This window comes from Gopherus flavomarginatus, chromosome 6, assembly GCF_025201925.1.
Source record: "Gopherus flavomarginatus isolate rGopFla2 chromosome 6, rGopFla2.mat.asm, whole genome shotgun sequence".
Classification (NCBI taxonomy): Eukaryota; Metazoa; Chordata; order Testudines; family Testudinidae; genus Gopherus; species Gopherus flavomarginatus.
Genome location: NC_066622.1, coordinates 30,210,661 through 30,235,106, shown reverse-complemented (window position 1 = coordinate 30,235,106; position 24,446 = coordinate 30,210,661). Strand labels below are relative to the sequence as shown.

General features: G+C 58.3%; 2 protein-coding genes across 4 annotated transcripts; one reads left to right on the top strand and one right to left on the bottom strand.

Moving 5' to 3' along the window:
* Positions 1–1,329: 1,329 nt before the first annotated feature.
* CTSW (cathepsin W) lies at positions 1,330–12,387 on the top strand. Of its 2 annotated transcripts, XM_050960475.1 has the most exons (11): positions 1,333–1,484; positions 2,209–2,275; positions 2,748–2,861; positions 7,842–7,975; positions 8,227–8,326; positions 9,332–9,412; positions 9,950–10,066; positions 10,530–10,594; positions 10,721–10,811; positions 10,945–11,003; positions 12,007–12,387. In XM_050960475.1, the coding sequence occupies exons 1-11, from the start codon at positions 1,389–1,391 to the stop codon at positions 12,118–12,120; spliced, it is 1,038 nt and encodes a 345-aa protein (XP_050816432.1). In that variant the 5' UTR covers positions 1,333–1,388; the 3' UTR covers positions 12,121–12,387. The 2 variants fall into 2 exon arrangements, with proteins under 2 accessions (XP_050816431.1, XP_050816432.1); XM_050960474.1 differs by lacking the exon at positions 12,007–12,387 and having other exon boundaries at positions 1,330–1,484; positions 10,945–11,995.
* An 89-nt stretch (positions 12,388–12,476) lies between these two features.
* Positions 12,477–23,552, bottom strand: BBS1 (Bardet-Biedl syndrome 1). Of its 2 annotated transcripts, none has more exons than XM_050960469.1 (17): positions 23,154–23,552; positions 22,697–22,773; positions 20,717–20,751; positions 20,121–20,393; positions 19,847–19,893; positions 19,431–19,469; positions 18,538–18,610; positions 18,140–18,271; positions 17,878–17,984; positions 17,256–17,376; positions 16,790–16,948; positions 16,439–16,508; positions 15,909–16,067; positions 14,891–15,024; positions 13,386–13,466; positions 13,166–13,252; positions 12,477–12,956 (listed from the first exon to the last, which is right to left on the bottom strand). In XM_050960469.1, exons 1-17 carry the CDS (start codon positions 23,183–23,185, stop codon positions 12,870–12,872), a joined length of 1,713 nt encoding a protein of 570 aa, XP_050816426.1. In that variant the 5' UTR covers positions 23,186–23,552; the 3' UTR covers positions 12,477–12,869. The 2 variants fall into 2 exon arrangements, with proteins under 2 accessions (XP_050816426.1, XP_050816425.1); XM_050960468.1 differs by having other exon boundaries at positions 13,332–13,466; positions 23,154–23,549.
* Positions 23,553–24,446: the final 894 nt, after the last annotated feature.

Here is a 24,446-nt window from a genome sequence, read left to right as displayed (position 1 = left end):
CCCACACCCAATCAGCACATCTCTGCTACACAACACCACAATACCTCCACCAGCTGGAGAGAGAAAACACTGCAACAACACAAACACACCAGAACTCCCTACACAACACAACATCCCTGCCCTCCCCTAACACACACACACACACTTGGGCCTGACTCACAGCCCCGGGCTCCCCACTCACTGGAGACTGAGGCACCATGTTTTCTGAAGTGACTGAGATTTCAAACCTTTCTCACTAATGATCCCTCTGCCTTCCCACACAGGCCCTGGGTCTGGGACCCTTAAAACACAGCAACTGCTCAACTAAATGAGCCCATGTAGGGGGGCAGGAGGAGGGATTGGGGTCCTGAGGATAAATTGGGTCTAAAGCTGAGGCGTTGTCATGGTTGGGGGGCAGGGCTGTGTGGTGGGATGGAGGGGCAGAGTCAGAGGGAGCCCAGGGCTGGGCTAGCAGGGGGCTGCTTGTATCATGATGTAGCACAGAGCCCTCTGGTGCTGGGTACAATGAGCCAGGGGTGGGGCCCTGCACGGCTGAAATCTGTCAGGTGATTTGCTGTTTGCAAGCTCAGCGCCTGCACCTGTTCAAGGCCGTGGAGGACAGGGGACTGGGTGGGGTGGACTCGATGTCTCTGATCAGGTCCTGCCTCGCTAGCTAGACAGGCCACAGGGTCAGGGTTCAGTAGGGAGCATGAGAACGTAACACAAAAATGGCCGTACTGTGTCAGACCAAAGGTCCATCCAGCTCAGTATCCTGTCTGCCGCCAGTGGCCAAGAGGGGCGGGCACTCTCCCCTCACAGTCAGTGCTGGCCCTAGCCCTACTGCAGCCCCAAAAGGTGCTGAGCTGCCTCACCTCTCCAGTGCAGCGTTACCTGGAGGTCATGACTGTTCCTTTCCCCTGGACTCGGTGCAGACCCAGGCATCCGGGCCAGATTCCAGCATGGCCAGGCCAGGCCAGACCCGGACGGAGGTTCACTGTGCTGTGGCTTCCAGAAGCGTCTTTGCTCCTGAGGTCCCTGGAGTCTGGGGGACTGTTACTTTCCATGGGGAGAGGGGGAGAGGGTGGTCACCAGGGGCTGGTGCTTCTCGCTAAATATTGTAGATCAGATGAGTGATGGGAATTTATGGAACAATGCCCCATTGTCCCCAAATCTGTCCCCCTCCCGTGGTGCAGACCCTGAGGACACAGGAGCAGGTTTGAGGCTGCTTGGATGTCTGAAGTCCAACCCCCACACCTCGGATTCCCTCCCTCCCCCCACATCTGCTCCCCATCCCCGGATCTCACACCTGCAGTTCTTCTGCTCTGTGGTTTCCGTCACTCTTCTGCCTGCCTCTGCCCATATAACGCCCCCCCACAGGATGCCTGGGCAGGCACTGAGCAGCTACTGCCATGGGGCCTGAAGTCCTGCGTCCCTGCCTCCTGCTGCTGTGGATCTGGGTCTGTGCCCTCCCAGCTGGCTCTGTCCTGCCCTCTGAAATCAGCAAGGTAAGGGATGGAGGATGCACCTAGAGGGAGCAGTTTTGGGGTGGAGTGGGCCTGAACGCCAGAGAAGAACAGAGAAGACACCGAATGTCTCTGCCAAGAGCCACTAGCTACTGTGCTGAGACCCAGTGTCTTGGTGCATGTGTGGAGAATCCAGGGTCGGGGATTGGAACCAGCACCTGTGAGAGGGGAAGGTCATGTAGCCAGTCCCCACCACCATAGGGCAGTCTGTGCCTCACGCTCCTTGCACACTCCCCCATGCTCCACGTGTTCCCACACCCCTGACACTTAAACTGCGCACAGACACGAATGCCCACCCACCCAGACGGGCATGTCCCCCCCATCAGTCCCAGACAGCAGGCTCCACCCTACACCCCAAAGCTGGAATAGCTGAGGGCTGGGGATTGAGGGCCATGAGCAGAGCTGTGAGGGGGCGCAGAGCCCAGGGTTGGGCTAACGAGGCTGTGAGTGTGGATTGGGGGGCACCAGAAGGGCTGTGGGTGGGGGAGTCCAGTGGTAGGATAGCAGGGGGCTGTGGGTGCCGATTGGGGGCACCAGGGCTGTGGGCAGGGGAGCCCTAGGCAGGAGTAGCAGGGGGCTGTGGGTGAGGATGGGGGGGCACTAGCAGGGCTGTGGGTAGCTGGGGGCTGGGAGTGGGGCTTGAGGCAGGGGCACTGGCTGCTGGGACGCCCCTTCGCTCCCCACCATCCTGCCTTGTCCATTTCAGGCTGAAATGACTCGAATGTTCAAGGATTTTATGATTCAGTTCAACAGAACCTACAGGAGCCCTGCAGGTGACAGACAGGAGTGATTGGGGGGAGGGGGCTGTTGGTGTGGAGGGCAGGCGGCTCTCCCTGGGGGCTGTTACCATGGGGAGAACGTGGGGGCGGCAGGGAATGGATGGGGCTGAGGAGGGGGTGGACAGACCAGACCAACCCCCTTCTCCCCGCCTCTGTGACCAGCCACCTCTGAGCCCGACCTGCCCGCTGCTGGTCGAGTCACCTTCCCTGGGACCAGCATGCTCCCCTCCCCCTAGGTCCCGGGGGGGGGAGGGGCTCCGCTGCTGTTTCGCTCTTTCTGTCATTGGTGGTTTCACACCCAGACCCCAGGGCTCGGCTCTGTAGCTGGCAACGGAAAGAGGCGTGGGGAGGGTGGAAAATCCCCGCCCCAATTTGTTCTGGGGGATGGGGTAGGCAGGGTGTCTGATGCCACTGGCTGGGGGTGTCGTGCCCCCCCAGTGCCCGTGATCCCCCCATCTCCCTCCAGAGCAGCGCAGACGCTTCAGGATCTTCACACGGAGCCTGCTCGCGGCGCGGTGGCTGCAGGAGACGGAGCTGGGCACGGGGCAGTATGGGGTGACCCGCTTCAGCGACTGGACAGGTGGGGAGTGACCCCCAACGCCCAGCACCTTTGAGCACCGCATCCCTCTCCCCTGCAACTCTGCATCCCTCCCTTCCCCTACTGCTCTGCACCCCCTCCCATGCACCCCATCCTTCCCCTTCCCTCACTGCCCTGCGCCCCTCCCATGCAACCCCCTTCCCCTGTCCCCACTGCCCTGCACCCCTCCCGTGCAACCCCCTTCTCCTGCCCCCACTGCTCTGCACTCCCTCCCGTGCACCCCTCCTTTCCTGGCCCCCACCACTCTTCACCCCTTCTTACCCACCCTGCACCCCTTCCATGCATCCCCTCCAGTGCACCCCTCCTTTTCCACTCCCACTGCTCTGCACCCTTCCCTTCCCCTTCACCCACTGCTCTGCATTCCCTCCTGTGCACCCCTCCTTTCCCAGCCCCCACCACTCTTCAACCCCCTACCCACCCTGCATCCCTCCCATGCACCCTCTCTGCCCCCCCATTCTGCCCTCCCTTCCCCTGCCCCCTCCTTCCCTGCCCCACAGCTCTGAACCCCTCTCTTCTCCACCCACTGCTCTGCACCCCTTTTCCTGCCCTGACTGTTCTGCACGCCACTTCACCCGCTCCCACCGCTCTGTGCCCCTCCCATGCACCTTCTCCCTTCCCCACCCCCACCACTATGCACTTCCTTCCCCTGCCCCCAACTGTCACGGAGTCCCTGGGCGATGCTCTGGAACTGCTCCCCACAAAGCCAGTCAGGACTTTGGGGAGCCTCCTCTCCCTTGGAGCAGACTATCTTTAGGGCAGGAAGCTCACACGTAGCATTCAGCATGTGCCCCTCCGTGTGCTTCCCACAGAGAGTCCACCCAGTCGGGGTGCTGGGGAAGCCACAAGGTCCTGCACCCCCACCTTGCAGTCAGACGTGACTCTCAGCCAGCCACTAAAACAGAGGTTTACTTAGATGATAGGAACACAGTCCAGCACAGGTCTTGCCAGTACAGACAACAAGACCCCCCATTAGTTAGGTCCATCTAGGGCCCCAGGCAGGCCACAGCCCTGCTGGGAGGCCTGAGCCTCCTTGGGGCTCCTCTCCATTTTCCAGCCAGCTACCGAGAACTACCAACCCCCCCATCCTGCCCCTCCTCTCTGGGCTTTGTCTCTTTCCGGGGCCAGGAGGTCACCTGATCTCTCTGTCTCCAACACCTTTAGCATCCCCTTGCAGAGGGGGGAAGGCCTGGCCATTAGTTGCTAGGCGACAGAGGGTCGGCCAGAGCTGAGGCCCCCCCACAGTATTCAGAGGGACCATTAAAACCAGTCCCACTTCGTCACACCTCTCCCCCCTTCGAGACCGAACTGAGCAGGGTCACTTCAGCCAGTGACCTGGGGAAGTTTGAATCTACCCACGTTCCCAGGGATGCCCCAGCCTCCCCTTCCCCCTTCTGGGGGAAGAGTTACACCAGGCCCTTCCAGTTTCCTGCCCCCCTTTAGGTCAGGGTTGCTCAATGGCACCCGTAGTCTGCAGGTGGGAAGGCTTACGTGGCCCATGTCCTTTCCCCACCCCAATACCCCTGGGGTTCAAGCTGGGCTGGGGTCTTCTCCCAGCGTTCCAGTCTGGGGGGCTCTGATTCGGGCTCTCTTGGTTCAGAGACTCCCTTTTGACCCTGGCCCCGCTCTGGAAAGGCTCCTCTGTGCTAGGCAAGGGTTCTACAGCCATTTTCCCCTTGTCCCGGGCCTTCCTCACCCTGTGGCAGGGGTCACAGGATCGGCAGTACTGCCGAACATTAGTAAAGACTCCAGGCCAGTAAAAGTTCGGTAGCAGCCTCTGCTGGGTACGCCAGGCTCCCTGGTGCCCTGAGAGGGGGATGTCATGGGCCCGGCACAGCAGCTGGCGGAGATACTTCCGGGATACCACCAGCTGCCTCCTGATCCCCCCCGACTCCATTTGCCCCAGGGGAGCCCATTCTCAGTACAGGAACCCCTTCTCCCACAGGAACCTTTTCTGGCAACCTCCCCCCATGGTCTGTACCACATTGAGGTTGGCCAGGTCCCTTATCTTCCGCAAGGAGGGATCTTTCTGCAACTCGGCCTGAAACTCTCAGCACTGGGGCAGCGATGGACACCTGCTCTCTCTCACCGTCTGAAGCTGCAGTCTCCTTGAGCTGTGTTTCTGGGCGTTCCCTCCCCACCAGGGCAGGGTTCTGCTCCTCGGGCAAGGTACTCTTCTCGAGGTCAGGGCGCAGTGTCCCGTGCAGGCTTGGGCTATGGGTCACGACCAGGGCACCCTGGAAGTTGCTTGGCCAGTTCTGCATGCCCCCCATTAACACCTCAGTGGGTAAATGGGGGTGCACCCCCATTTTCTTGGGGCCCTCCTTGTCCCACCATTTCAAGTGTATTCTTGCCATGGGCACCTTGCATGGGGTTCCACCCACCCCCGTCAGGGTCAGATAGGTGTTGGGCATCACCTGATCTGGAGCTACCACCTCGGGATGGGCCGGCGTTACCTCAGCAGCCATGTCCCAGTATCCATAGACTTTCCTTCCATCCACCGCCAAGGCACTCATTTCGCAGGGCCCTGCGCCCACCCTGTAAATGGAAAACCTGATGTCCGGAGCATCCAGCTCTGCAGAGGAGGTGGCTTGGGGCCCTCCTCCCTCCTGAACAGTTGATAAGCTGCCAGCACCCCTTTCCTGGGAAGCCTGCTCCTGGTCCAGTTGGGCCGCTACCCTGTTAACCCTCTGTGGGTCCAGTTTGCTTGGTCTGTACCTGAGCCTGGGGCACTGGGTCTGTATGTGGCCTCTTTGATAGCAGCCCATGTCCCATTGGTCCCCCCGAACTGGTCGGTTGGCCCTGACGCCAGATATTCCCCTTAGGAGGGGGTTCTCCACGTTTTCCTTATGGGAGGTCCCAGGATCACACTCTTTCTGCATCATGGCAGGCCTGTTTCTTTGGGACTCCTCCCTGCCACCCCTGACTGGCTCTTCACAAACTCATCGGCCAGCCGCCCTGCATGTCGCGGGTTCTCTGGCTTTTGGTCCCTCAACCACAGCCTCAGGTCAGATGGGCACCGCTCATACAGTTGCTCCAGTACCAGCAGTTTAACCAGGTCCCCCTTCGTTTGGGCCCCATTGGCCCACTTGCCAGCTAGTTGCAGATATGAGACCTCAGGGGTTTTATCCTGACCCCGGAACCTTTCCCAGTACATATCAGGAGTCAGCCCAAACTCGCGCAGCAGGGCCTTTTTGAATAGTTCGTAGTCCCCTTTTTCCGCCTCTTCCAGTTGGCCGTACAATGCCACGGCTTTGGAGTCCAGTAAGGGAGTCAGATCCCGGAGCCTGTCCACAGGATCTACCTGGTGCAGCTCGCAGGCCGTCTCAAAGACATCCAGGATGTCATCCATGTCCTCCCCCTCCTTACGCTGGGCCAGGATGCACTTATCAAAGCTCTGCGCAGAACTGGTCCCCCCCTCACTCACTGCAGCCGGGTGCCCGCTGCCCCTCAGCCTCGCCAGTTCCAGCTCATGATGACGCAGTCTCTCTTTCTCCTCCCAGTCATGTTCCCTCTGTCTCTCACGATCCTCCAGCTCTGAGTTTTAGCTCTTTCTCCCATTCCAGCCGCTTCCACTCTACGGATGCCCAGCGTTGCTGGGACGATCCCCTGCTGGCTGGCGAGCTTCGCCTCTGCTGGCCAGGGGTGTCACAGTGCCCTCGGTATTCACTGGGCTCCTCCCCGCCCTTCCCCTAGGCATAGGGAAGCCCTCAGCCGCCGGCTGACCACTCCCAGCTGGGACAGACACTGGTGCCTGTGCTGCATCAGCCAGGCTGCTTCCCTCAGAGACAGGGATCAGTTCATTCAAGCAGTCTCCCTCCTCCAGCTGGGCAATCAGCTGGTCTTTGGTGATCCTCCCTCTGCGCAGCCCCCTCTGCTTGCACAGCTCCACCAGGTCGCACTTAAGCTGCTTGGCATACATCTTCCTGCTGGCCACTCACAGGCCTGGGTGCTCACTGCTCCCCACGGTTTCCAGGGAGACCCCTAGTGTGCCAGTCCTTCTTGAGGTCACCACCTCTCTGCCAGGGTTGAGCTGCAGACTCCTCCACCCCTGGGACCGCTCGCTATAATCCCCCAGGAGACCCTGTTACTGCAAAGTCCTTCTCACTAGTCACACACTCCCAGGGGTTAATCACCCCTAAAATCATCCCTTCGTTTTACTGTTCCCCAGTCACTTACTGCAGGAAGCTCTGTCCACAGAGTGCAGTAGATCCCACCACTGCTACCAGTTGTCACGGAGTCCCTGGGCAATGCTCTGGAACTGCTCCCCACAAAGCCAGTCAGGACTTTGGGGAGCCTCCTCTCCCTTGGAGCAGACTATCTTTAGGGCAGGAAGCTCACACATAGCATTCAGCATGTGCCCCTCCGTGTGCTTCCCACAGTGAGTCCACCCAGTCGGGGTGCTGGGGAAGCCACAGGGTCCTGCACCCCCACCTTGCAGTCAGATGTGACTCTCAGCCAGCCAGTAAAACAGAGGTTTATTTAGATGACAGGAACACAGTCCACAACAGGTCTTGCCAGTACAGATAACAAAACCTCCAATTAGTTAGGTCCATCTGGGGCCCCAGGGAGGCCACAGCCCCGCCGCTCCCCTCCATTTTCCAGCCAGGTTCCAAAAACTACCAAAACCCTGCTCCTGCCCCTCCTCTCTGGGCTGTCTCTCTTTCCCAGGCCAGAAGGTCACCTGATCTCCGTCTCCAACACCTTTAGCATCCCCTTGCAGGGGGGAAGGACCTGGCCGTTAGTTGCTAGGCGATAGAGGGTCGGCCAGAGCTGAGGCCCCCCCCCCCACAGTATTCAGAGGGACCATTAAAACCAGTCCCACTTCATCACACCAACCACTTCGCCCCCTCCTTTCCCCACCCCCACTGCTCTGCACTCCGTCCCTTCCCTGCCCCCACTACTCTGCACCCCTCACTCACCCCTCCAGTACTCCCTCAGTGCCATCTCCCTCTGGTTCCCCAGATGAGGAGTTCTGGGGGATGGTCCGGAGCTCCCCACCCCCCACCATGCACCAGGCCCCCCGGCTCCCAAGGAAGAAGCTACCCCCGTCCTGTGACTGGAGAAAGGCAGGAGCCGTGACCGCCGTGAAGGACCAGGTAGCTGTGGGAGCGATGGGTTGGGAACCCCCCCAGATGGGCAGTTAGTTGGGGCAGGACAGGGGGAGCCATGGGGCAGCTCAGTAACTACAAAATCTTTCCAACCCCCCCTCCCCACTGCTAACCCCAGCCACTGCCCCCTCCCTCAGTGGGGCATTGGGGTCAGCGCTGAGGCTGGGGAGAGCGCCCGCTCCTGCCCTGCAGCACAGCGCCCCCTAGCGCCATGCTGGGTCTCACTCCTGTCTCCACAGGGCGAAAAGTGCTACTCCTGCTGGGCCTTCGCTGCCGTCGCCAACATCGAGTCCCTCTGGAACATCCACTTCCACCAGCCCCGGAACCTCTCGGTGCAAGGTAGGGGCTGGGGGGAGCCCTGCTCCCTGGACTGGAACAGGGTGGGGCACCCCAGCGCTGCCCTGCTGTGTGCAGCAGCCCCACAGGCTGGGGTGAATGGGGCATAGAGGAGGGGGCGCCTGGGGCTTTTCTAAGCTCTGTCCCCTTCCCAGCCAAGGGGGGGGGAGAGGGAGAGAGTAAAGTATCCCCTTCACTTCCGGTCCCAAACAAGACATTACACAAAGTAAAACTATTTCCCCCTGCTTATTCCCCACCCCCACCCCCCAGTTCCTCACATCATCTTGTCAATTGCTGGAAATAGGCCATTTTCATTACCACTACAAACAGTTCGTTTTCTCTCCTGCTGATAATAGCTCACCTTAATTGATCACTCCCCTTACAGTGTGTATGGTAACGCCCATTGTTTCATGTCCTCTGTGTATATATAGATCTTCCTACTGTATTTTCCACTGAATGCATCCGATGAAGTGGGCTGTAGCCCACGAAAGCTTATGCTCAGATAAATTTGTTAGTCTCTAAGGTACCACAAATACTCCTGTTCTTTTTGTCCCAAACTGGGAGTTTGTAACCCTTGACCGGCCTGGGAGCAGGCTGGGTGTGTGGGGCATACGGGACCCTGTTTCCATGCATGGGGGTTCACATATTTGCACCCCATTAGCACTCACTGGGGTGGGGGGACAGTTCCACCACCGACTTGCCTCCTGGTAGGCTAGGATCCGATGACCAACCTCCCCCACCACCAGTCTATTATCAGCTGAGCCCTGCCTGTGGAACTCTCCCCGACCAGATGTTAAAGGAGGGGGTGGCAGGTGCTGAGTCTCTCCATCCAGGAGTGGGTTGATCACCCCGGTGGGAGCCACTGTGGGACATCTCGTCTGTCGGATGAGCCAGTGCCCACTGGTGTCTTTCCTGGTCAGTGTGTGCCACCCAGCAGGAGCAGGATCCCAGGGTGTGACTGGGGAGAGAGGGAGCTGGCTTGGTGCTCACTCACTTCTTCCCTTGCAGAGGTGTTGGACTGCAGCTGGTGCGGAGCGGGGTGCAAAGGGGGCTACGTGTGGGATGCTTTCACTACGATACTACAAAGGCGTACGTAGGCACTGGAGGGACATGGGGTCCTTTGCCCTGCAGACAACAAAGCCCCCTCAGCCCCTAGGACTGTCCCCTATTCACCCCTCACAACTGTTTACTGTGAGAATACTTTAGTGCATGAAGACTCACTCTGACTCATACTGCCCCCCACATCATGCCAGGCACTGCACAGATCCCGACCCAGATTGGGGCCCGTCACCACAGGTGCTGCACAGACCCCTTGACTGAGATTGGGGCCCTCAGCCCAGTCTGCAGCTCCCATCACCGGATGCTGCGCAGTCCCTGAGTTTGGGGTCCCCATCACGCCAAGTGCTGCATGGACCCTGACCCAGACAGGGAGCAATCTTCTCAATACTGTATACAGAAAGGAGACCCCTCTTCACTCCTAGACCCTGCTCTGGGCACACTCTGTGACAGGTTGAATTTGCGGGGACAGGGTTTACTCTGACTCTTGAGTCCAGAATGGGGGAAGGATGGAGCAGGGACTGAGGTGCTCTGGGCCCATCCCAGACTTTCACATACACTCACTCCCAGGTGGTCTGACCAGCGAGGATGCCTACCCCTACACAGGGAGACAGGAAACATGCGGCAACCTCAGTGAGCCGGCAGCCTATATCCAGGGCTTCCAGACACTACCTGGAGATGAGGAGGGTGAGTCCTGGGGGCAGAGGGGATGGGGTGGGGCCAGCGGGGAGTGTGCCATCCAGGGGGGAGTGGTGGGGGCAAAGGGAGCAAGTGAGAGCCAGTAGAACAGAATTAGGGGGTGACAAAGAGGGCTGGGGGGAGAGGGGGGAAGCAGGGCCAGGGTGGGGACAGAGCTGGGATCAAGACCTGGTCAGTTTCCAGGCAGCTGTGCACGGGCAGGAGGGTGCAAGGAGTGATGTGTGTAAAACCACCAAGGGGCTGGTTAGTTTCATGCTTCCCCCTGGGAGAGCTCTGAGCAGCAGAAGGGGAATGTGAGGGGTGCAGGGGGCCCAGAGGACACAGGGTGTGGCAAGGGCCAACGTAGCCAGTGTGTGGGGACAGCAGCAGGCTGGTAGGGCCAGTCCTGGGTCAGGGGTGTTTGTTCCTCAGTCCTCCTCCTCACCCAGCACATTTGGGTTTCCTCTTGTAGAAATAGCTGCACACATCGCAACCAAGGGCCCAATCACAGTTACCCTGAACTCAGCTGCCATGAAGGTACGTGCCTCCCAATTAGCAATGCAGGAGAAGCCCTCTGGCTACTCAGCCCATCCCATGATGACCCACCCACTAAGCCCCCCCCCCCCCCCCACTCACTTTCTGCTCTATTTTGTGCCTCTGCAGCATTATAAAAAGGGCATCTCCCAGCCCTTGGTGAAGAGCTGCAGTCCAGACCATGTGGATCATGTTGTCCTGCTGGTTGGCTACGGGCACGGTGAGTGTGGATGAGCGGTGCTAGGGCTTGGATTTGGGTGAGATGGGGTTAAATGAGCTGGGGGTTTGGTAGGGGGCTCAGCTGCCAGAAGCACTAAGAGGACTGTGCCTTTCTCTTCACCAACTCATTACAGCAGAGAAAAGGCGGTACTGGATCATCAAGAACTCCTGGGGGGAAGGCTGGGGAGAGAAGGTGAGTGGGGAGTGTATGGGGCTGCCCCATGGCAGTGCTGGCTGTGTGGGTGTGGGCTGGTTTTGTCTGAAGGAGGCAGCCTGCGATCCTAGAGACAACCTCTGGGTGGGGTGCAGGGACTGTTTATACAGGGATTCCCCCTGCCTAATGCTAAGGCACACCACTGCTGGGGTGAGGTGTGGGCTTTTATTATACCAGGGGTGGCCAACCTGAGTCTGAGCAGGAGCCAGAATTTATCAGTGTACATTGCCAAAGAGTGACAGTAATATCAGCAGCCCCCAATCAGCTTCCCCTCCACCCCATTTCCGTGCCTCCCACTCACCGGCAGCCCCACCGCCCAGCGCCTCCCCGCACCTCCTGATTAGCTATTTTGTGGCACGCAGGAGGCTCTGGGGATGAGGGGAGGAGTGAGGGCACTGCAGGTTGAGGGCAGGGGTGGAAAGGGGTGGAGTAGGGGCAGGGCCTGTGGCAGAGCCAGGGGTTGAGCAGTGAGCACCCCCCCACCCCCCCGCCACATTGGAAAGTTGGGGCCTGTAGCTCCAGCCCCGGAGTCGGTGCCTATACAAGGAGCCGCATATTAACTTCTGCAGAGCTGCATGTGGCTCCGGAGCCCCAGGTTGGCCACCCCTGTATTATACATTCCCTGGCCAGGTTCAGACCCCATTCCAGTTTGACACAAAGGCGGAGTGAGGGTACGTCTACACTTAAACCGCTACCATGAAGCAGCTGCACCGCCACCTCCACCAATGGCAGGGGTTCTCCTGTCCCTAAGTTCATCCACCTCCCTGAGAGGCAGGAGCTGGGCTGACGGAAGAATTCTTCCATCCACCTAGCGCAGGCTACTGTGGGGCCAGGTCAGCACTGCTACGTCTCCTGGAGTGTGTGGATTTTTACACCCCCGAGAGATAGAGCTATGGCAATGTCAGTTCCCAGTGTAGAGCAGCCCTGGATGAGGAAAGGCTGGCCGGTACCATCTGTCCCTAACACCGTGTCCCCTCGGCAGGGCTATTACCGTCTCTATCGTGGCAGGAACGCCTGTGGCATCACCATGTTCCCTATAACAGCCACTGTCACCCGTGTTGGGGCCCCGGGACATGAAGTCCACTGCCCTACCTGAAGGGGGTGCCGCTGCTGCAGAGAGCCTGTGGACTCCCCGCCAAGAGCCCTAACACCACCAAGACAGAAATAACTGGGGCCCCGGGCCTTCGTTGTGTGATGGGGGAATGAATTCGATACTCAGACTGCAATAGCTCCATCCCCACAGGTACCCAGAGCTGGGCTCGCCCCTTCCAGCAACACTGCCTCTATGTGAATGCTCCTTCCCTTCGCTGCAGCAGCGAAACGGGGCCGTGACACTGCCATTAAACTGCTTTTATGTGCTGTGTGTGGCCCCTTTGATTGGGGGAGGTTGTTTAATTGTTAACCTGAGTGTACCTCCCCCGCGCTACGCACTCCACACACCAGCACGCTCAGTATAGTAACAGTGCTGGCTTTATTGGGATGCTCTAATCACAGCTCAGGGGGTTTCCAGCTGCTGTCCCCAGGGCCATGGATGGGGGAGAAACACCTCTTCCCCCAGCAGCTCTTGATACCAAACCGGGCATAAGTCCTCCCCGCACCCCCTCTGATGGAAGGAGCTGGCCTGATCCCAGACAATGCCGCTGAGTCTGCACCCAAGGATGGGGGTGGGAACAGCAGCCCTGACACTCCCCTCTACATGGTCCCAAGTCAGCAGTGTGCACCCTGGGGGCAGCTGGTGGTTCACTGCACAGCAGGGGGCCTCAGCTCCCAGTCCTGGCTCTGATCCAGTGAGGGCTCCTATGGGATCTACTGCAGCTCTGGTCTCTATCGCCCCCCAGAGGCGGTTCAGGCAGCAGCCAGGCCCTCACTCACTGGCATGTTGATATGGGCAGTCAGCAAGGGCATTCTCTGGCCTTCCCGCAGTACAAACACCTGTAAGAGAGAAGACAGAGAGCCCAGCGCTGAGATGCAGCCACCTCTGGGGTGGGGCGCAGGGACTCTTTATACACGGATACCTCCCTTGGCACTGATATGCAGCCACCTCTGGGTCCTACCCCTACCCACGCACCCACACCAGGAGGGAGGTGGGAACATTTTAAAGGATCAGGCTTCTCTCTGGGGTGCGATGTCCCTGTACAAACCTTGATGACATCCGAGATCCCCTTGTTGCTCAGACACTCCACAAAGGTTTCAATGGGGTAGTTCAGTCCCGGGATCAGCATGGGGGCCTGCAGGGAGAGAAAGCTGAGTCAGTGAGAGTGCAAGGGTCTGTAGGGGTGGTCAGAGGTGTTTGGGGTGTGGGGGTACCTTGAAGAAGGCTCTCTTCATGGCATAGAGGCTCTGGTCATAGAGGAAGCTCACCAGCAGGTTGATGGAGGGGCGCCCAGCTGATGTGTTCTGAATGTGGAGGGTCAATTTGAAGGTGGGGCCGATGCCCTGGACCTGGGGAAGGGGGTGCAGGGTAGATCCTGAGCACAGGTTCAGTGCAAAGGGGAGAGGAGTCCTTAATCTCACAGCCAATCTAGCCAGCCTGGGGTTTGAGGAGGGGGGGGGGGGGGGTTTCTCCATCACAGGAGCCACAAGAAGGGACCCCTGGAAATCTGAAGAGATGATTGAATCCCAAATAACTCCCCCTCCGTTCCTGAGTTCAGCCCAGATCTGCTCACTGAACTAGACACATCCTCTCTGGCTTGGAAGCCTCCAAGCAATGGAGAGTTCCCTGCCCCCTGTTGTTCGAAGGGCAAATCCCTCTCCCTGTTAAACGCTGGCTGTGGCTGACAGTGGCTTCTGGCTCTTGTTCAGACTTTGTCTTCGACCTTCGTGAACCCCCTGCTCCCACAAATCCCCTCACCATGCAGAGAGACTGGGACAAGCCCCCTCAGGACCTCTCAGAGGAACTCTTCCACTAGGGCTCCCTGAGGCCCAGGGTTTCCATTGTTCATGGGGCTCCTCGCTGACCCCTCCCCAGTGGGTCAGTATCCTTGTGGAAGAGCAGCCCCCCAGGTGCATGCAGCATCCTATAATGGCCTCACAGGCGCTGCCTGCTCTGCTCCCAGCACCTCAGCCCTGTGCAGCAGAGAAATCAGATGCTTCTCTCCCACCAGTGACCCTGCCAAAGCAGGCAGCTTAGTCTGGTGGTTAGACCACGTGCTTCAAGCCTAGAGCCCTGCGGCGGGAGTGGGATCCCAGAGGGTCCCCCTGACATAACAGCAGGAGCGGCAGAAAAATTTAAGAAACAATGCGGGAGTAGCATTAAAAAAATAGTCTTTCCACATCACAAACCACAAGAATGCCCCGGCCAGCAGGTACCGCTCTCTGGCCGTCCAGCACTCCAGCTCTGAAGGCAGCAGAAGCGCAGAACTATGGGTGACAATGGGAAATCTCGCTGCCTGTGCCTGGGGATGGCTTCCTGTCCCCTTTGCATGATGATGCAGGGGCTTTCCAGCCATTTGCAGGGAGGGTTAGAGGTTTCTAATTCCTGTGTGTGGGGAAGGGAAGATGCAGCTGAGAGGGTCAGGGGGTTCCCATCCCATCGCACGGGGGTACATGGAGTGGATGGGTGCTGGTGGGGAGACATTTGCTGAAAGCAGCACATTCAGACATTGCTGGGGCAATTTCAGAGCCCTGCAATGGGACTGGGATCCCACGGGTCCTGCTGCCATAATAGCAGGAGCAGGATACAAAAATCTGCCCAGCCCTACACCCACTAGACCCATTCCCCTCCTAGAGCTGTGGAGAACCCAAGAGTCCTGGCTCCCTGCCTCCGCCTGTGCAATCTTTAATTTTCTCACCCCGTCTCCTACCTCCCTCCAAATGCCCCATACTCTTCTCATTCCAAGGGTCTGATGTCCCCATGAGCCACTCACCACTGCATTCATCTTAAGGGGCTCCTGCAGTGTGGATGTGACGGGCGCCAGGCTGGACTCCAGCGCCTTGACATAGGCCCGGGCTGCCATGAGCCGCAGCCGGTACAGGTCCATCTGGAACACACGGTGCATGGCTGGCGAGGGGTGAAGGGACAGCGAGGACAGAGTCAGCCTGGGGCCAGCAGCCAGACAACATGGGGGATCTCTACCAATCACAACGGATTTTGGCTTTATGCCTTATCTGCAGCACAGGGCCCTTTAGTGTGGCATCGCAGCACCAGGGTCAGCACTGAAGCCCTGCACTGCTCCCTGGAGCACTGGGGCACACTGATTGTGAGAAGAGAGTGTTCCCCACTGAATCCCCACCCTGCTCCCTGCAGCACGGCGCCCCCTGGGGCATTGGGGAAGCACTGACTGTGAGAAGAGTCCCCCTCCACTGAGCCCTCACCCTGCTCCCTGCAGCACAGCACCCCCTGGGGCATTGGGGCAGCATTGATTGTGAGAAGAGTCCCCCCCCACTGAGCCCTCACCCTGCTCCCTGCAGCACAGCACTCCCTCGGGCATTAGGCCAGCACTGACTGCAAGACGAGAGTGCCCCTCACTCAGCTGCCACCCTGCTCCCTGCAGCACAGCGCCCCCTCGGGCAATGAGACGGTACTGACTGTGAGAAGAGAGTTTCCCCCACTGAGTCCTCAGCCTGCTCCCTAGAGCACAGCATCCCCAGTGGCTGGCCAGTGCATTTGCACTGACATGCTGAGTTGGTAAGTAAATCCCAGTCCAGTGGCTTCTCTCTTTCTCATGGTTGATGCTCAGAGTGGGACTGGTGGCTCAAAGGCTGGGTGTATGGGCAGAGACCCATGGCTGGGGGGGGGCATGGGAAATGGTGGGAGATGCCCCATCTCACCTCCCAGCCCCAATCTCTACTCCCCCTCCTCATTCCCCTACACCTCCAGTTGCTCCATCCTCAATCTGCCCCAAGCAGTCCCCCTCCTCAACCCACCATTCCTGCCCTACTCACCCACGGCATTCTCACGCTCCCGCAGCGTCTGGTCCACGTACAGCCTGGTCTTCTTGGGCACGCTGAGTCGGATACTCTGGGCCACGGGAGGCCCCAGCGACGTGTCCTTCTCCTCAAACACGGCTGTGCGCTTCAGGATCTTGATGATCAGCCCCCCACCTGGGGGATGGGACCACCAGGAGAGAGTACAAATGGGCACAAAGGTCCTGAATTCCTTCTCCCTGGATCAGACCTGTAGGCCCATCTCCCACGGTGTACTGTCTCCAATAGTGGCCGGTCTCCTTAATGCCCCTTGCTGCACTGCACTGTCCCACAGGAGATGAATTCCTTCTTGACCCACCAGCTGAAGTCCAGCTGATGCCTAGATGTCTGAGGGTCGAATTTCTAACGTAGGGTCAGGGTGTCCTTACAGATGGGGCTGGGCAGGGAGAGCACACAGCCGGCAGCATCCGCTTCAGGGTGCATTCAGTATTGCACAGAAGCAATTGCATGGAACTAAAGGGTGCCCACCCGGCATGCCCCTTGCCTACCTTTAGTCGTCATAATCAGGGTGTTGTCCTCACGCCCATAACGGCCAAAGCAAATGCTGGTGACCACGTCCTGTGGCAGAATGGGGGGGGGGGGGGAGTAATGGGGCATCAGGCAGCTCGGCCAGTGCCCTGGCTCCCCCATAACCACCAGACCCACAATCCTGACTCCTAGCCTCCTCACTCTAACCCGCTAGACCCCACTCCCTTCTCAGAACCAGGGAAAGAACTCAAGAGGCCTGGCTCCCAGCCCCCTGCTCTAACCCATGAGACTCTACTCTCCTCCCAGAGCTGGGATAGAACCCAGGAATCCTGCATTAACCCTGGCACTGGCTTTGCTTGGTGGGGAGTTACCTGGGTGCGGATGACGTCCACAAGGTTTTTGTCCCGGTACATGTGCACCACCTGGTTGGCCAGACCTACCATCACGGCCTGGAAGCCGCGTGATTTCTGGTCTAGGAGGCTCATGGTCATCAGTGGGGCTGGCAGATAGACTGTCCACAGCTTCTTCCCCTGTAAGAGAAAGAGATCTGGCACTCAGATGTAGCCATCTCTGGGGTGAGGTGCAAGGCTGTTTATCTGCCTTTGAGGTGGGGCAGGGGGACTATTTATACAAGGATCTGTTGTGTGGCATCCCTGTGACACTGGGCCCCTTAGCAGACCAGACCTAGAATGGAGCCATGGAGAACTCTCGCTGGTCCCCCCAGGGAGAGGCGCCTTGGTAACAGGTGGTGTAGGGAGCAGATCTGGGGGCACATAGGTTCCAAGACCTGCCCTGCTGCCCCAGTGCCCCGTAGCGGGTGCCCTCACCCACTCCCACCTTCTGCGTATAGCCTTGCAGGGTTTCATCAGAGCAGCCGGCCACGATGTTCTTGTGTACGCGCACCAGCCCCACGGGCTGGGCACTCAGCTCGATGCAGTACTTGGGCCGCTTGGACTCCCTGGAGTGGGAAGGGAGGGCAGACAGGTCAGTGCCAGCCCCCCATAGTGCTTGCTGCCCCACCCAGCTCCCTCCTCGCACCCTGCCTTGTGGGCTCCCGTCACCCTCCCCCACCCCCTGTGCCCAGGGAATGGACACAGACAGGCCTCACCTGTAGGAATGTTACAGCAAGACCAAACCTTCAGGCACTGGGGCATGGGCTGAGCCCTTGCACGGAGGGAATCACCCCTATGGGAGAGTGCTACAAAGAGGTGCATTATGGGCAACTGGCACATGTTGGGCCACATATGGGTATCTGTTGGGCAGTGGGGCAGCAGAGAGGCAGAGTATTGGGATGGGCCCATAGGTCTGATCGGAGAGGGAAGGGAATACCAAGCTGGAAAGGACCATAGGTCTGATCGAGGGCGGGAGGGGGAGACATACCCGGTTCCTTATCTTATGTTCCTCAGCATTCCCCTTTGCCCCATTCCAGCCCCAGGCATCCCTCACGGCTGGCTGTCACCTGCGCAGGATGTAGATGCTCCCGTCCCGGCAGGCCACTGTGATCCGGTACTCCACATCGAACTGCCCCATCACGTCCAGGAAGGCTGGCACGCTCGGCAATGTCATCTGCAACAGCAAATGGAGAGCTGGGGCAGCCCCACACCCATGGGAACAAGCTATATATGAGCAGGGGTCCCTCGCCTGGTGCTGAGATGCAGCCACTTCTGGAGTGGGATGCAGGGACTGTATACAGCGACCCCCTCACCCGGCACCCCACTCACCTTGGCCAGGATAGTGAAGGCCTCAGGGTCCAGGATGAGGACATCAGCGCTCTCCGTCCCGATCACCAGGCAGCTGACTGCGTCTTCATCCGCCATGTTCTTCTTCAGCGTGCTCATGCAGGTGATGACAGTCTGGACAGGGAGATGGGCATAAGAGGAGCATGGACCTCCCCCTTCCCCAGTCCCCCTTTCTATTCAGGGAGGGCAGTGCCAGTCTCCCCAGGGCATGCTCGGAAGTAAGGGTACCTGCATGGCCCTGCTGGGACCCACTAGACATCGGTGAGGAACTGGCAATGCTAGAATACCCCCTTTTTCTAACCCCCATCACACCAAATCCCCTACTCTTGGAGAGTCCACCGGGGAGTTTCCCCCAGACCCAGGGCAGGGCAGGGACCCACCTGGCGCTTGATCGGTTGCCCCTTATGTAGGTTCACAAAATTCTCCATTTCTGGTACATCTTGGGCCAGGAACCTGGGGGTGGGGAAGACAGAGAAGGGGACTGTGGGATAGTGACACAGCCTGCTCTGGCCCACAGTGTCCTCCTACCCCTTAGAACAGGAGCTCTGCTGCTGAGAGCCTTCCAAGCTTTGGGAAAACGTCCTCGCTCCCGGGCTATGCTCCCCACACCACCTGCCTCCCCGACTGCCGAGATCCCTCCCCGATCCCCACCCCTGAGCTTGTGCTCCCCACACGACCTGCCTCCCCCACTGCCAAGATCCCTCCCTGACCCCCACCTCCCCGGCTTGTGCTCCCACACCACCTGCCTCCCCCACTGCCAACATCCCTCCCCGATACCCAGCCCCCAGTCTTGTGCTCCCCACACTACCTGCCTCCTCCGCTGCTGAGATCTCTCCCTGATCCCCACCCCCCGAGCTTGTGCTCTCCACACCATCCACCTCCCCTACTGCCGAGATCCCTCCCTGACCCCCACCCCCACAAGCTTGTGCTTCCCACACTGCCCGCCTCCTCCAGTGCTGAGATCCCTCCCTGATACCCACCCCCTGGCTTGTGCTCCCCACGCCTCCTGTCCCCCCGCTGCCAAGGTCCCTCCCTGATCCCCAACCCCCAGCCTGTGCTCCCTACACCATCTGCCTTCCCCACTGCCAGGATCCATCCCTGACCCCTTCTCACACACTCCCTTGGCCACCAGCCTCAATCTCCCTGCTCCAATCCCCTAAAAAAGCCAAGTTCCTAGAGCTCCCAGCCCACGCTTTTGGTGCTAGCCAGGAAATCGCTGGAGAGTGAGGTGCTCATGCCACTCCTTGCCCTCAGTGGTACCATATGGCCTTACCTCACTGATCGTACTGACAGGGGGATCTCCGCCTTCTCCCTGACACACACCAGGAGAGGAAGATGTTGAACAAAGAGGAAGACATTGGACAGAAACTCAGTACAATACATTCACCTTCACAGACCCTGCCATCCACAACCCAGAACAGAACCCAGGAGTCCTAATTTCCCACCCCCTCTACTGTAACTACTAGATCCCACTCCCCTCCCAGAGCTGGGGATAGAACCCGAGAGTCCTGGCTCTCAGCATGTCCGGCTCTACCCTCAAGGATCTCCCCCAGAGTCCACACCCAGGGATCGAATGTTAAATGCCTCTGGCATTAGCTCCCAGCCCTTGCTAAGCCAAGGACCAGGATAGAGTTTCAGGGATGTGTGTGGTGATGAGACAGTCCATGGAGGGAGGGAAGAGCCACTCACCGGATCCCCTCCAGCATTTCCTTCAGAGTCAGGGGGTCGATCATGTCCTGGAACGAGATGCAGATGGAGAGAGATGGGAAGGCACATGACTATAAGCTGGGAATAGAAGCCAGGAGTCCTGGCTCCAAGCCCCTCCATTTTAATCACTAGACCCCACTCCCAGAGCTGAGTCTGATGTGGAGTGCCAGGGAGGGGTGGGCCCATTGGTTTGAGGTAGGGGGCAGGGGTGTGGACAGGTACCCTGGGCTGGCCAAGCCACTCCACACCTGCTCACCTCTTTGGCCTGCTCCCAGACATCCTGCTCCAGGGGGTTGGCATCCAGAGGGGGCAGGGTGAATTTGAAGTAGGGCCGCAGGTTCTTGTAGACATAGACGAATGGGCCAGAGGCCACAGCCACGGCAGGCGTGCGTGGCTCATTCTGGTCCATCAGGAAGGTGGAGACGGCAGATGGCAGGTCCAACAAGGTGCTCTCACTGGCCAGCCCCGTGCCCTGGTACACTTTCAGCCTCATGGTGTGCCCAGCCATGCCCAGGTCACCCACCACCAGCTGGGGGGGTAGACAGAGACAGAAGAGCAGTGCTGGGGGGTCCTCACCTCCCACCCCAAGGCAGCTTCCACCTGCTGGGCTGGGCACAGGCACCCTCACTCCATTCTGCCCAGAGGTACAACCGGCCCAGAATGCTCACTCCCACCCCGAGACAACCCCTACCCTGAACAACCCCCTGCCCTCACCCCACCCCAAGATACACACACCACATCCAGATGCTGTTTGCCCCTGGCGGAGTAGCCAAAGCCAGGGTGAAATGTAGGGGATATCAGGCCCAAGGGGCTGCTCTGGGGGCGGGATGGGACCAGGCCAGCCTTCCTCACCTTGTACTCTCCATCGCCATGCAGGTCAGCCAGGGCTGGAATACAAGAGAGATGTGGAGTCAGCATCCCTGACAAGCTCCCCCCACACTAAGCAGGTCCAGCCATGCCCGGTATTTATATGAGAGACCAGGAGGACGCTCTGCCCTCCCAGTAAATGCTGACCGCAGTGCTCCAGCATGGTGTCAGGGGTCACTGTACTGCAGTACGTGTGTGGGGGGTGGGGGGATTAGTAGGAGGCGTTCTCTCCTCGCAGATGCGCTGCCTCATTCCATACCATCTGAGGAGGCTTGTGCTCCAGAGCCATGTAATAATTTGAAGGACTTTGAGATGAAAGCAGCTCTGGAAACATGGGGTGTAAGAGTATGACTGGGAGTCACCACTCCTGGGTTCTATCCCCAGCTCTGGGAGTGGAGTGGGGACTAGTGGTTAGAGCAGAGGGGCTGGGAGCCAGGACTCCTGGGTTCTATCCCCAGCTCTGTAAGGCAGACTAACTAACCACTATGCTCAGTAACCACAGGGCTGTGTCTATCACTGCTGTGCGTCCAGTTCCCCTCTGAGATGTTCTCAGCAGGGTCTCATAAAAGTCCATAGTGGCATGAAAGGTTGGGGGAGATGCCCTAGGGAAACCCCTGTAATGGGTGGTCCCCCACAGGCCCTAGCTAGCATGAGCCCAGCAGTATTAGTCATTATCCCTAGCAGCACAGCTCCTATCTAGCTCCCCCTCCCAGGGACGTTAGTGGTGGACATGATGAAGGCAAGGTGCCATAGAAGGGATTAGAGAGACAAGGAATTGGACCAACTTCTGTTAGTGAGAGAGACAAGTTTTCAAGCTACACAGAGCTTTTCCTCAGGTGTGGAGAAAGTACTCTGAAAGTCTCTCTCTCTCTCACCGGCAGAAGTTGGTCCAATAAAAAATATTCCCTCCCCCACCTTGTCTCGCTAATATCCCAGGACTGACACAGCTACAACTACACTGCAGACAACAATTAGAAGGGATTACAGAGGGCCCTGGAATCCGGGGCTGCTTGCTACGCACTGCAGTTAGTTATTTAATGGCGATCCGAGGCAGGCTGGGAACTAAGCTTCTAACCTCAGCTTTGGGAGGGGAGTGGGGTCCAGGAGGTTAGAGCTGGGGCCTAGGACTCCTGGGTTTATCCCCAGTTCTGGGAGGAGATAATGAACACAGTTATAAAGTTTTCTTCCCAGCACTATCAGGAATGCAATAGCTGCTTTCTAGTGGGTTCTCCTTGGAGGACCTAGAGATGTGGAGCTAGGGTTCTGTCACTGAAGGGCGGGAGGGAGAACGGGAGGGAGAACACCTTCCTGCCAACCAGGCATTAGGCCTCATAGTTAAATAAGAGTCAGACTGTCCCCTTCATTGCCTTTCCCTGCGTTTTTAAGTTCCACGTCCTGTTTGCTGTGGCTGTGCATCTCACACACTCACCTTGAGAGACAAGAGACTATGGAGAGAACAAGAGCTCCCGTCCCCGTGAGTGTTAACAAAAGCGGGTGGGTGGGAGGGTTAATTTTGTATTCCCAGGGTTGGGATGCCATGGCTCTGTACACAACTATGCTTTGCCATACGCCAGCACCACATGTGCTTAAGTGATCTTGAGAAGAGCTTCCTTTGCGAGGTACCTCACTAAGTTATTGATGGAGAATGTGGGGGGCAGATAAGGGAAGGAACTTATCTAAGCACCTACAGAGACAACACAGCAAGGGCAGGAACAGAATTGGATTCTCAGCACCCCACTGCCCACACATCATAACCACTGGAATAGAAACAAAAAGTCCTGATTACCAGCCCCCCTTCAATCTAACCACTAGCCCTCACTCACTTCGCAGAGCCAGAACTCCTGGCCCTTTCCCCCCTCCCTCCTCGCCTCTAACCACTCAATGGGCCTCACCCAGGAGAATCCCACTAGACCATTCCCCAGCTCTCTCAGCTCAGGGCACTTTTTGGGAGGATCCTGGACTTACCGATGCATGAGGAGAAGGTGTAGAGATTGGCCATGGGGTCGTAATGGGCATCCAGCCATTTGGAGTTGGCTTCGTTACTGGAGAGGGACATGGACAGGGTGGGGACACAAAGAGACAGGCAGACAGAGCAACAGTGAGAAACTGGGATATATTTCAATCAATCAACACATGGAACAGAAATTCCAGCTGTCCCAAACCTGCCCCATCTGCTCTAACCACTAGACCCCACTCCCCTTCTAGAGCTGGGATAGAACCCAGGAGTCCTGGCTCCCAGCCCTTCCCCTACTCTAACCACTGGACCCCACTCCCCTCCTAGAACTGGGATAGAACCCAGGAATCCTGGCTCCTAGCCCCTCCCCCCGCTGGGAAGAGGATCCCAGTCATTGCCACCCCCAGTTAACCAGGCCCAGGAAAGAGGGGTTTAGGAATCACTAACACCGCCCCTCCACCCACACACCTCTCGCTGCTGCAGGAGGAGGCGGCCGCCATGTCTTTCTACAGGACTGGCAAGATCCGTTGCTACGGCAACCCAATGGCTGTGGACGGGAGTAACGAGAAGACAGTCCCCTAGCCAGATACGGTGTCGCGCTCAAAAGGGTCCTTCCGGGGGAGACTAAGCCTAGCAACTCAGGGTTCCGGAAGGGTGAGGACTGTCTCCGCCCCGCCTCCCACCCCCAGTGAATCTGGGGCGCGCGGCGCCAAGGGGTGGAAGCAGAGCAGCTCCTGCAAGGGAGAAGTCACTCCAAGAACCTGACTTCCTCCTGGATCCAGCCTCCAAGGGAGATGGTTCCCCTAGGAGCCCTGCTGGGACCCCCAGTACAGGCACCAGTACCAGTGTCCACAGGAGGGGAAAGGCCCTGTATCCCATACCCCTGCACCAGCCAGTCCCACCCAAGCTCTGGGCCCACATCAGAGCCAGCAGCACCTTCCCCTGCCCTTAAGCCAGCTGGGCCACTCTCCTTTGAAAATGAGAGACTGAAATGCACTGGTTTGGGTCCTGGAGATCCAGGCTGAGCTGAGTCCCCGGCCCAGATGCTTCATATGGTTCTGCAGGAAGAAGATCACCCCCTGTGACATGATAGGAAAGGGAATGAACAGGGGGATTCAGATTCCATGGCCAAAACAGATGACCTCACCCATTCAGCCCAACCCCTCCAGCACACACTGGCTGTATCATTTCTCCCAGTTTCTGGATTCAAGTAAGATGGCTCATTAAAGGCTCCAAGCGATGGTGAACCCCTCCTCGGGGAAGCCCTTCGAATGGCTGTGGAAATTGCATATGAGGTCAAGGTTAAATTGATCTAAATTCAACTTCCAGCCATTGGGTCTTGCTATGTCTTTGCAGCTGTGGTGAAATGTCTCCACTACCTGCTCTCTTTTCCAAGTGCAAGTACCTGCACCCAGTGATCAAGTCAGCTCTCACCCTTCGCTTTGATCAGCTGAATAGACTGAACCCAGCATGCAACCCTGGCTCATTTTTGTGGCCCTCCTTTGAACGTTCCACACCCTGCTGGAAGTGTGTATGCCCGAACTGGACGCAGCACTCGAGCAGCAGTCACACTGACACTGGGGGCACAGGCAAGCCCATTCCCTGCTACCCGCTATCCCGGCTCATACACCCAAGGGTCACGTTAGCCCTTTTGGCCACAGTGCTGCACTGAGAGCTCATATTGAGGCAATTATTTTTTATGCCAGCTACATCCTTTTCTGAGTCACTGCCTGAACCTGCACTGTTGGCTCCCAGACATAT

Coding starts and splice junctions, on each gene's coding strand:
- CTSW (XM_050960474.1), top strand. CDS start 1,389: ATGGGGCCTGAAGTCCTGCGTCCCTGCCTCCTGCTGCTGTGGATCTGG. Junction 2,276..2,747: donor AACCTACAGGAGCCCTGCAG/GTGACAGACAGG, acceptor ATCTCCCTCCAG/AGCAGCGCAGACGCTTCAGG. Junction 10,812..10,944: donor GCTGGTTGGCTACGGGCACG/GTGAGTGTGGAT, acceptor AACTCATTACAG/CAGAGAAAAGGCGGTACTGG.
- BBS1 (XM_050960468.1), bottom strand. CDS start 23,185: ATGGCGGCCGCCTCCTCCTGCAGCAGCGAGAG. Junction 20,394..20,716: donor ATGGCGATGGAGAGTACAAG/GTGAGGAAGGCT, acceptor CTACCCCCCCAG/CTGGTGGTGGGTGACCTGGG. Junction 13,253..13,331: donor TGAAGAGAGCCTTCTTCAAG/GTACCCCCACAC, acceptor CTCTCCCTGCAG/GCCCCCATGCTGATCCCGGG.